Source organism: Pinus tabuliformis, chromosome 3_1 (genome assembly GCF_031772625.1).
Source record: "Pinus tabuliformis cultivar Carrire ecotype Pingquan chromosome 3_1, CPIR1, whole genome shotgun sequence".
Taxonomy (NCBI): domain Eukaryota; kingdom Viridiplantae; phylum Streptophyta; class Pinopsida; order Pinales; family Pinaceae; genus Pinus; species Pinus tabuliformis.
This window is the reverse complement of record NC_142301.1, coordinates 124728227-124740346: the sequence shown is the minus strand read 5'-3', so window position 1 is coordinate 124740346 and position 12120 is coordinate 124728227. Positions and strand designations below refer to the sequence as shown.

Below are 12120 nucleotides of genomic sequence, written 5' to 3'. Positions count from 1 at the left end.
ACAAAACACAGTAGCTGATTTCTTGTCTAGAATCCAAAACACTAATGAGGATTCTCCAGTAGAAGATAAGTTTCCAGATGAATACTTGTTTGCAGTAACTACCAAGACTCCTTGGTATGCAGATATGGCTAATTATCTAGTTACAGGGAAGCTACCTCTACACTTATTTCCTAATGAGAAAAGAAAAATCATTCAGGAGAGTTCACATTATTCTTGGATTTCTAATGAATTGTTCAAAATAGGGCCAGATTGTATAATCAGAAGGTGTGTTCGGGAAGATGAAATGCCTGACATCCTCAAGGCATGTCATGATGAACCATGCGGCGGGCACTTTGCTGACAAGAGGACAGCCTATAAAATCCTTTCTCTAGGATATTATTGGCCTTCTCTCTTTAAAGATGCAAAGCAGTATGTTAGAAGGTGTGACAGCTGCCAAAGAGTTGGGAGACCAACTCCTTCAAATGAAATGCCACTACAGCCTCAGGTATGCATCGAACCCTTTGAGAAATGGGCTCTAGATTTCGTTGGACCAATTAATCCACCATCAAAGCAAAAGAAGTATATACTGGTTTGTACTGATTATGTTACTAAGTGGGTAGAAGCCAAGGCATTGCCTTCTACCACTGAAAATTCAGTTGTTCAATTTCTTTTTGAGGATATTTTCACTCGTTTTGGTGTCCCAAGGGAAATTGTAACAGATCAGGGCAGCCAATTTACATCTAAATTGATGGAGAAGCTGATGGAGGAATATAAGATGAAGCACAGAACATCTACTCCCTACCATCCGCAATCCAATGGCCAAGTGGAATCTACCAATAAAGTTCTTGAAGGCAGTATCACCAAGACTGTTCATCTTCATAGAAGAGATTGGGCGGAAAGGCTTCCTGAAGCCTTATGGGCCTATAGAACTACATGGAGAAACACAACAGGACATTCTCCCTATGAACTTGTTTATGGGAAGGAAGTCCTGCTCCCCATTGAGTTCCAAATCAAGACCTTCAAGATGGCAGTCCAATTGGGAATGAGCCTCTCAGAAGCCCAAAGACACAGAATGGACCAGCTAAATGAGCTAGATGAAATAAGACAGGATGCAATTCTAAGGACCGATCTAGTTCAGCACCAAAGATCTAAATGGCATGATCGTCATATCAAAGAAAGAAAGTTTCAGAAAGGAGATTGGGCACTATTGTTTGATTCAAAGTTTAAGGACTTCAAAGGAAAATTTCAAACTCATTGGCTTGGGCCATATGAGGTTGATGAAGTCTTTAGTAATGGAGCAGTTCGAGTGAAAACTATTGATGAATTTCATACTCCTCTTATTGTGAATGGCCATAGATTGAAAGTCTACCAGAGGCCACTCTCAAAAGAGGAATTTGTCAAGTTGTTTAAAGAAGATTCTGCAATCAGGTTGGTGGAGAAGGATTCTTCTCCTCCATCAGCCTAATCTTTGGTTTTTGAAAAAAAAAAAAAGAAAAAAAAAAAAGAATAAATGTATAAGCCTGAAAACCAATCTCTGATTGGCAGTCTTATGCAGAAAACCTGAGGTGAAAATCAGGGTGACCTGACACCTCATGTTTTCCAAAAAAATATCTCTCTCTTCCATCTCATTTCGCCATTTCATCCACTTCATTCACCATCTCATTCATTCAATCACTCTCACTCCACCTCATTTATTTTCATTCATCCATCCATTACATTCCATTCCACCAATAAAGTCATTGTCAGATTTATTTTTACGCAGCTAAAGTTGTTTTGTGCAGTCAGAAGGGTATTTCTGCAGTTTCTGCAGCTGAGGAGCAATTCCGCAGCCAATATCCCAATTCCGCAGCCAATACACTTTCTGCACCTGCATTAAAAAAAACACAGTCTGTTTAAAGAAGGAATCTGCAGTCCAAAGGTCATCAGAAAAAATTGAAAGGTCATGTAGCAGCAACAAACAATGAAAGGTTGATTTCAGATAAGCAAAAGGAATCAAAACGCGGACACCTAAGGTATGATTTAATTTCTAAACCTACGGTTATAACATTTTGCGTAGTTTACGGGTTGTGTTTTTTGCCATTCAATGTAATGATTGCCAATCCCTCTCCATTACTCGACCAGAATCCCCGTATCTCTCAACCTTAACAGTCGCCATTCATCACGATTTGAAAGCCCACACACGGCTGCGTTTCCATTTAAATTTTCGTACCTAAGTGACGTAGACAATTGTACTACGACTCTCTGCGTTATGATTCCGCAGCCAAATGTACACTCATGACCGAAGTTGAAGGACTTAACCGTTTCTTTCCATCATTCATAACCCTCCTACGCATGTAGTATCTCACTCACGCAGTTGTTTCATTTCCGCATTTTCCTTTCTTTCCACTGCTCTGCCTTATTCACCATTCTGTCATCGTAACCATACTCTGTTTCGTTTCTCTCCTCTGCTAAACTTTGACCACTGTTGTGAATGTATTACGGCTGTTGTGTTGAAGTCGTAAGTCTACTGTGTGGAAACCACTGTTGAAGCCGTAAAGCTGTTGAGTTAAAGCCACTGTTGAAACCGTATAACCCTTCCTCAAGAGTATTAAAACAGAGCCAGAGAATCAATGGGTAAACTTCTGAGGGCAGAGCCAGAGGGCTCCAAATTTCTGGAAGGATATCCCCAAGCCAAAGACCCTTTGCAAAAGGCAAATTGGCTCCAGTGCATTCAAAAATTCAAGGGTTATCATAGAGAGGTCACAAAGACTTTTGCACGTTCTTTCAAAGAGAAAGACAACCAAGTGGAGATAGGAGATCTGAAATTCACAGTCACCGAGAGCAGTTTGGCACAAGCCACTTCACTACCACAAACTGGAGAGACATGGTTCAAAAACCGATCAGTACAAGACCAGCAATGGAAGCAAATTCTGAAGAATCCAGGTATGGACACTAGCATCTTTACAAAAGGAATCCCTGTTAATCTTGTCAAAGAAGAATGGACAGCTCTACTTCTACTAGTACAAAAATTCTTTACATGTGAGGGAAGGTTTGGAGTTCTATATGTTTATCATGCCAAAATTATGATGCATTTCTTAGGAGAGCATGACATTAACCTTCCATACTTTTTACTCTCAAGCCTTAGAAAAATGTGCTCAATAGTCCAAAGAAACCCAAGAAACATTTAGCCACATTTATACCATCATGGGCTTGTCAAAATACTAGTTGAAGAACAGTTAAAGGCCAAAAGGGATACCTGGGAAAGATTTCTTGTGAGAAACCACTTCGAAGAGGCAGGAGAAGCCTCTGTGCCTAGAAAGAGTAGAAGAAAAAGAGAAGAGGTTACCCCTGAAACTGCTGTCCAAGAAGAAACTGTCCAAGACCTTGTTGAAGAAGAAAATGTTGGCCATCATTCTGAACATGAAATTGACCCTGAACCTGTTGTAGACATTGATCAAACAGCCCAAGGAATCATTACAGAAACCCTGCAAGAAATTGTACAAGAAGCTGCTCAAAAGAAAAAGGAGAGTAGGAAGAAACAAAAGAAAGATAAAGGAAAAGCCATAGCCCAAGAAACCTACCTTACTCCTGAGAATTCTAGTGAAGAGGACACTCAGCCATTGGCACATAGGTTGGCCCAACTTCATGAGGCTGCCCTTTCCAAGAAGATGCAAAAACAAAAACAGAAGCAACAAAAAGAAAAACAGAGCATCACCACCGTGAGAAGGAGCAGCAGGTTACAAAGCAAAATGGGGAACAAAGAGTCATTCTTTATTGACTTGAGCACACCTACAAAGGTTGCTACAAGACTTGACTTTGAGAAAAGCTCTCCACATGTTGAGCAGGTTGAAACTAGCCCTCCACGTGAGGAAAGTCCTTTTGAGCATGAGCCTGAATTTGAACATGAACCTGAATTTGAGCATGAGCCTAGTCCAAAGAGGTCACCAGAGATTGACCCAGATCAGCAAAGAGTATATAACTACTTGGAAACATTAGAACAAGCTGTTGCTGGTCCAAGCACTATTCTACCTCTTGAACAACAAGTTCAATCACTGAAGCAAGAAGTATTTGAGTTAGAGGTACTAAATCGCCACATCAAACAAGAAAATGAAAGACTGAAGGAACATAGCAATGTGGACAAGATGGTCCAAGATAATACCATGCTTCATATGGGCCTTTGACAAAAGGAAAACAAAAAGCTCAAGAAGAGATGCAGGAAGTTGAACAGAGCTTTGATCAATTTAAAATTCAGGTGTTTGATGAAAAGACCAAGAGTCAATGTGGCCACACAGAGGAAGAAGAGAAGACTAGATGTCTTAGCAGAGGCATCTCAGCAGGTGGATTGAACAATGTTTTCGTTGCATGAGGACATGCAACACCCTCGTAGTGGGGGTATGTAGAGCCTCAAACTTGCACTTGATTATCCATCATTACCTACAGCTTTTCTTCACTTATCCCTCTCTTTTGCTCTATTTTCCGCCCAGATCATTACATTTGATGTCTCTAAGCATAATTAGTTAACTTTGCTTATGTTTTACTGTTGGTTTAGATTTTTGACATATAAACAGAGTTTCCGCAGCTGTTCAGCAATTCCGCAGCCTTTTTGTTGTTTGATATGCTCCACGTGTCTTCTCAAGGAACGAGCCACATGGGCATGTTGGGTTGGATGTACACATGGATCGTATGCTATTGGTTGAGCCAAACCAGTCACGTATGCCCTTGGTCAACACAGGTACTCCCTCGGTCAAACGGTCAAGTTCTAAACGGTGGCATGAGAGCCGTGAACAGTTGGGACACGGAACCGTAGCTGGCACCTCCTCCACGCCACGAGGACAGCTAAAGACAGGATCCAAGCATAGATTTGTCTCCCATGATGACCGTTTCCCTTAAAAGTGCACGGAGTTACCTACGTGTTTGCTGCACAAGCTAATTAGCTAAGACTGCGTGTTATTGCGTAGTTAATAGGTTAGGCTGTAGTTGCTTAATTCACGCAGAGAGTAGTTGCCTCTGTGCTTATAAATAAGCATGTGCCAACGCTTGTAGATTAGCTTTTTGGAGTATTGTAATTGCTGCGCTGATTCTGTTATAAAAACTTTGTTTTAGAAGACTGTTCCTACAGCACTTTTCACTGTATTTTGACATGCTGGTTTTATAAAAAGAAGACTGTTCTGTTCACCTTTTCGTAGCTGATCTTTTAAGTTGGTTGCGTGGATGGAGGGCCCCCATCTATGACAGCCCGTGTACATAGTGTTTGGTTTCATTTTCATGCTTTCAGCAATCTTTATTTCTTTCATCATGTATGATAGTGTACCATTTGATCTTATGTCATTTCATTTCCAGCCTTTATTTTAAACTGATCAGTAGTGTTCTTTTGCAGGTTTTTAACCCGGGATTGTTTTTGTCTTTGTGTATTTGCTTTATATCTGATGGTATTTTCAGTTGACAGATTCAAAGTTGCTGCCTTTACTCTATTTTCATAGCTGATTTCTAGTTTAGTTTCTCAAAGTTGTATGTTAACATATGGATAGTCTCTTTATCATAAATTGTTCATCTTTAAGAGATCAGATTACTAATAAATTACAGCTGGCTTTGAGTACTTTTTAGACTAATCTTTAACTACTAATCGTGCTTCACATAATTCTATGTGCTGAAAGCAGAGAGTTAGGAAGAGTCGAACATTATAACTAGTCTTTAAAGTAGATTTTTCTTATTTTTGATCACTTTTTAAACTCATCTCTAACTACTTCCTAATCGTGTTTTACATAGTACCATATGTTGGAAGCAGAGAGTTAGGAAGAGATAAACATTATCATTGGTTTTTAAAGTGATTTTCTTACCTTTTTTATTTGCAGCAGCATGAATGGTGTCTAGTGCCATTAGAAAGTGGTTCTTTGCTTTCAGTTCATTTCAAGTTATTTATTTCTTTCAAGCTTTTTCTTTGCAAGTTTAGAAGGTAGTTAGAAATCACCTGTAACACACACTCACTCATCTAGAAATCACCTTACACACACACTCACTCATCTGTTTATAAAAACTCCATTCCATCTTAGGAAGATAAATTGACCACAAACAACACCCCCAAACGACAAAAAGATCTAAGAGGTTGCTTAAGTACATATAGTACACCTTCACTTCATCAGCTTACGAGCCCCGGGTTGACAATTAATGACATCAATTTAGAAACACTAAATTGACTAAACACCACCTTCAAGGAAATCTTTGTTATCCATCACCATATTGATGCTGTGACTTGGTCATTGAAAAACATTCAGCGTGTTTGATTCATGGAAACCTTCAAGTTAGACAGTATATGTCATGCTAACTTGCAAGAGATTGGTGTGAGGTACATTGAGGCTTGCAGGGCCTGCCCTGCAGTTTGCCCTCATGAAAGCATAGAAGTAGATTATAACCAGTTTCTTGGGAAACCATGAATCCTTTCTAGCCTTGACATCTCCGTGACCAACAAGATATACAACTCCTGATAATTCAGAACACTTCCATAGTTCCAAATGTACATCACAAGAAGGAAGCAGGTGGAAAAAACCATTTATCCAACCATTTTCCCCCACTTTCATCAAAACTGCAGAAAAATAAATTAGCTCAGTTGATCCAAATAGAACAGGAAATCCAATCGCAAGGAATATATTTTTTGCCCATATAAGAACCATGACAAGAGTCACTAGGCTTGTAGTCACCATAATCATCTCTACCTTTGCAATGCCATATGCATTTGATATCTCGACCGTGCTCTTAAAACAATCACATACCAAGACACACATTATCATTAGAACCCAGTTGATGACAAGAATGTAGATTTGACCCATGAACCGTCGGGATGTGTGAATTATTTTCAATCTGGGAAAGCATCCTAGGGCCATGGACATTTTAATAGATGAAATTGTTGCTGAGATCATTGCCTAGCTTGCAATCATGGCAACAACACTAGCTATCACGAAGACTGGCCAGATAAAACCATCTGGAATTGAAGTAGAGAATACGTTCTCCACCGCAGAGGGATGCTTCATAAGATATGCAACTTGATCCATGTAAGCCAATAGTAGGCATGGGAATACTACACATGTGAAGGCTATCTGGATGGATCTTACTGAGAAGTGACCCAAATCAGCAAATATAGCTTCAGCTCCTATTATGCATAACACGCAACCTCCTAGGGACATCCATGCTTTGATACTGTTCCTCTTGAACAAGTAATAGATATAAACAGGATTGAATGCCCTTAAAATTGTCATGTCATGTTAAATAATATTGTAAAGTAAAATAGAACCAATAGAAAAAAACCATATCATGAGTGCCAGAGAAAATGCCATGCCTACTTTGCTTGTACCAAACTGTTTTATGCTGAACAAGATCACCAGGAATATGATTGAGACAATGACCACTGTGTCTTCCGTAAAGCTAGATATTTCATCTTGCATGCCACTAACAACAGACATGACTGATATTGCAGGTGTAAGTATGCCATCCCCAATTACCATGGAAGTACCCATGAGAAACAAGAGTAGCAGTAGGGTCTTCAATTTTGTACTTCTCTAAAGGCTTTCTTTGATTCTTAATCATCTTTCCAGTTTCGGGGTGGGCAACTTGAGCTTGAAACTGGAATTTTTTTCATCTGATGGTTGCTGGTTGGGGAGCAGATTGACCTTCGCATATGTGCAAATCAAAGAGTACAAGGAAAATGTCCCCCCTTCACCATTGTCATTGGCTTTGAGCATAATGAACACCTATTTAGCCAAAGGGATGAGGGCTATTGTGTACATCACTAAAGCTAATGCACCCAAAACATCTTCCTCTCCTTTGGTACGAGCTTGGATGAATACACTAGTGAAAACATACAAGGAGTTGGTACCCATATCTCCATAGACCACTCCAAGTGTTTGGAATGCCAAGTCAAGCGTCCGTCCTAATGAAAGGTCCTTATCATGGCCCTTAAAAACACCGGGCACGTCCATGGCCTCCACATCAAAGGAATCCACTCACTTGGTCTTCAGAACGAGCCCACGCCTCATTTTGTGTCATGTTTGATCATCGTCAACAAACCACCTTGGGGATTACCCTTCCATTTCACTGCCATCAACCGACCTGGACTCTGATGACAACAAAGACATTGAGCCCTCACTGATCCCATCCCTGTCTTTCTCATCCTAGACGTTGATATGATAATGGGGTTGACAATGATAAGAATGATACACAAAAGAGAAATCAATAAAAACTTAGGAGAATCCCCACAACTGTTTATAAAAAAAGCACAAGTTTATCATCCAAAGAAGCAATTTCTGCATTCAAAGACCACAATCCTCAATCTCATAATTTTATCATCCATAGAAACAACTCCTGCATTCAAATCCCATAATCCAGAAAAAGAAATAGCTCAATCTCTTCGACCCACATCGTAACATCGCATCCCATATCCAGATTTCCATTGAAATCTTGAAAATCCTCATACCCAAATGATTTTTTGCAGTGACTTCTATGAATACATTACCATCCTTCGATCAGAGCGTTTTTCTTATCTCATCAGAGAAATTCTCCGAGGTCACGTTAATTCCAATAAAATTATACAGAGCGATAACCCGTAGTTATGAAACAAAATTGACACACTAGAATCTCAGCTGAAGCAATATATGTTATAAAGATGATAAGCTCGTGGAAGATGTTCATTGTAGTTTTGTTGGATTATTGAATATTAAATCATAGATAGTTTAAATTGATTTAGGTGATAATGGCTTCATTGTAGACCGTGTTAAAACATTAATTCTAAATCATAGATAAAATTTTAACCTTTTTTATATAGCATTAATTGTGTAACAATTTACAGTGTTAATTGTTTATTTACTTATAAATTAATAAAATATAAATTATTTATAAATTAATAAAATATAAGTGATGGCTTTAGGTACCAAGAAATATCTGCAAATAAATTAGCTCCTCTACGAGTATGTTAATTTTTTAAGTTAGATTACAAATATAAAATTTAAAAGTATATAATATTTGTTTTATGAATTTTTCTTACTAATTTTTTTGTTTTTGTTTTGTTTTTTTTTTTTTTTTAAGTTAAATTACAAATACAAAATTTAAAAGTATATAATATTTGTTTTATGATTTTTTTTACAAATTTTGTTTTTGTTTTTGTTTTTTGTTTTTTGTTTTTTTTTCTCTACATTCGGTTATTTTTCTATGTTCTCTCCATGTGATTTTTTCTCACTAGTGAACAATCATGGTATTAAAAACTCGATGATGGGATAATGTGTTCTATCATATCTCAAGCTATTCCCTCGCCGTAAACACTCTTAAATGATCATTTTCATGGTATTAAAAACTCACAATGATGGGACACTGTGTGCTACCATATCTCAAACTATTCCCACACTTTTTAGATGTAAACACTCTTAAAATTATCATTTTTAAATTGCCTATAAATATGAACTTTTTATTACTATATGAATAAACCATTAAAATGTTATAAATAAGATATATGAAATAAAAATTCTTAATTTCTTTTTTATTATTATGTAAAGCCAAATTATGTTGAATTGTCAAAATTTAGACTTTAAAATTGTTAATATTCTTTTATTATATAAAGCTAACCTCTCCTAACCCAAAACATCACTTAAATCAATCTCTTATATCATAAAATATTCTAAAAAGTGAGATTTTATATTCTTTTCAACTTTAGTATTTTGTCAAATATTAAGAAATGCGAAATATAATATATATGTTAAAGAAGAAACATATTATATATCTTCAAGGAGAAACATATAATGGTAATGCAAAGTTTTAAAATGTATGTGATCCTTAGGCTTATTGGAGAGTATATAAAAAATTTCACACCTTTTTATGAGATATGGGAGGAAAACATGTTAAAGATTTTTAATAAATATAAAATTTCCAAAATGATGCTAGTTACGTGTGATTCTTTTTTCATTGTTTGTGATTATGAAAAATGAAACTCAATGTTTTTTCATTAGTGCACACATATTTCATTATATAATTGCATATAGAAAAATCATTCCAGAGCCGATAACAATAAAAGTGAAGAATTTATGGTCCAACGTTATATTTAAGGGAGATGTTTAAGGATGACGTTTGAATTTTGTTTTTCATTTTAAGACATTTGGAGCAAATATTAGGAAGGACTTTGAGAAAGGATTGTCCTTGATTTTCGAAAATGGAGTTGTTCCTTTCCAGCCATATGCCCCAAGTGACCATCAAAGGGAGAGCTCATATGTTTTTTGGATGTTTTCTTTATAGCCATTTTTTTACACATATCCATAGAGTCCCCATGCCATTGATGTGAATTACTTGTTTGGTTTTTTTTAACCAAAATTTTTAACCAAACAAGAAAAATTAAAAAAATGCCTCAAGATCAAAGACTGAAACAAAGACCTATTGTCATACCTTTTAAAGTATGGAAAGAACTTGTAAAATCATATGAGAAGTTGGATGCACAAAGAAAAGCCGGCAATGAGAGCATTCAGGTATTGAATTTTTCATTAAACATTATTTAGAATGTATTAATACTTATAAGTATCTTAGACATGTATTTGTGTGAAAATAAATTGAATTGGTTTATGTTTAAGGACAAGGCATCCAAGGCGAGGTTAACCAAGACAAAAGTCACTCATCGTAGTGGCCAGAAAGGTTTAAAAGCACTGATAACAACCTTTGTAAGTATATTAAACATGTGATATTTTTTTAATAAATTTTGTACTAGAAGAAATTCATTGTTATCTAATTTCTCCCTATTTACTGATTGATAGGAACTAAAATATGGAAGACCTCCAAATCATTTGGAAAAGGAGGTGCTGCAGCAAAAGAGATGGGTTGAATTTGTTGTTTGGATGGACTCTATGGTATGTAATCTTAGTTGGATTTCCAATATACTTTTAAACCATATTTTCATTTTATTTTTTAGTACTATTAGATATTATATCTTACCTCATTTTATGGTTAACATTGTATAACAAAAACATGCGTTGTGTTATGTAATTAATACTAACATGTAATATTGATTTTTTTTGTCAGAATGCTATAGGTAATGATTGCCAAGACGATGATCCAAATTATGTTCAACATATATTAGGAGATGATGAGGATGAGGATGAGGATGATGGTGGTGAAGGAGGAGATGATGATGATAGTTGCGGTGTTGGTGATGATGTGGATCAGAGTAATGAGGATGGTCAAGATGATCATGAGGATGATCTTGGTGGTGGTAGCTAGGCATGCACATGCATTGTTTTTTATGAAGAAATTATTGTGTAGAATGACATTGTTATGTTTAGATGGGTGTTGTGAATTTACCCTATATCAATGAGACATTTTGATTTTGTAATCATACGATGAGTTTGATTTATGTATGTTGTTAATTTATCGTAGAATAACGATATTCATGAAATATTTTGATTTGTTAATCATATTTGAATTTTACTTGTTTTGATTAAAAATAATACTGATTTTATTAGTATTATGTTGCTATTTTATACATGTTTTGAAAATTGTTAATGACACATTGTTATTTTTTTGGATGGATGTTGTCAATTTCTCTTAAATTTCTTTACAAATGATTTTGAATTGTGATATCTGCTTTAATGATATTTAGAAACTATCATATATTTCACTATGAATCTATAAAGGGGGTCATATATGTAAAGAAAAATATACTCTATATAATAAGTCAAATGCGGATGTAACCATGGATGCAAAATTGAAAGTAAAATTGGATGTTAAACTAGTAATTAATACAAAATGCAAACAATTGACATACAAAGTGTTTTAAATTAGAAGTGAAAAATTGTGCAATAGTTGACACAAAGAAGGGAACAAAACATGGCATACAAAAGGATATCAAATTGGGCAAAAACAAGGACACATAAATGGGCACCAAATTAGATGCAAAAAAAGACAACAACTAGATGTAAAATAAGATGCAAAGTTGAGCGTTAAAAAGAAGCAAAAAACGTTACAAATTAATATGCCAAATGATGATGCAAATAATGGTGTACATTTGGGATGCAAACTTGGGTGCAAAAAAAGAAAAAAAAAAGATGTAAGAAAAGACATAAAACAAGATGCAAAATGGGGCTGAAAAAAGGTGAAACCAAGGATGCCATATTGGATGTAAAAAATGATTCCTAATCACAT

At 36.1% G+C, this 12120-nt stretch overlaps 1 protein-coding gene across 2 annotated transcripts; it reads left to right on the top strand.

Moving 5' to 3' along the window:
• The first annotated feature begins 9770 nt into the window (after positions 1-9770).
• Positions 9771-11360, top strand: LOC149186084 (uncharacterized). 2 transcript variants are annotated; one of them, XM_089412555.1, is made up of 3 exons: positions 9771-10643; positions 10737-10829; positions 11002-11360. In XM_089412555.1, the coding sequence occupies exons 1-3, from the start codon at positions 10515-10517 to the stop codon at positions 11197-11199; spliced, it is 420 nt and encodes a 139-aa protein (XP_089268681.1). In that variant the 5' UTR covers positions 9771-10514; the 3' UTR covers positions 11200-11360. The 2 variants fall into 2 exon arrangements, with proteins under 2 accessions (XP_089268681.1, XP_089268682.1); XM_089412556.1 differs by having other exon boundaries at positions 11012-11141.
• Positions 11361-12120: the final 760 nt, after the last annotated feature.

What these genes read in the sequence shown, in the direction of transcription:
- LOC149186084 (XM_089412555.1), top strand. Translation starts at nt 10,515, where the DNA reads ATGTATTTGTGTGAAAATAAATTGAATTGGTTTATGTTTAAGGACAAG. An exon ending in AAGCACTGATAACAACCTTT is followed by an intron (nt 10,644 to 10,736) that starts GTAAGTATATTA and finishes ACTGATTGATAG; the next exon opens with GAACTAAAATATGGAAGACC. An exon ending in TTGTTTGGATGGACTCTATG is followed by an intron (nt 10,830 to 11,001) that starts GTATGTAATCTT and finishes TTTTTTTGTCAG; the next exon opens with AATGCTATAGGTAATGATTG.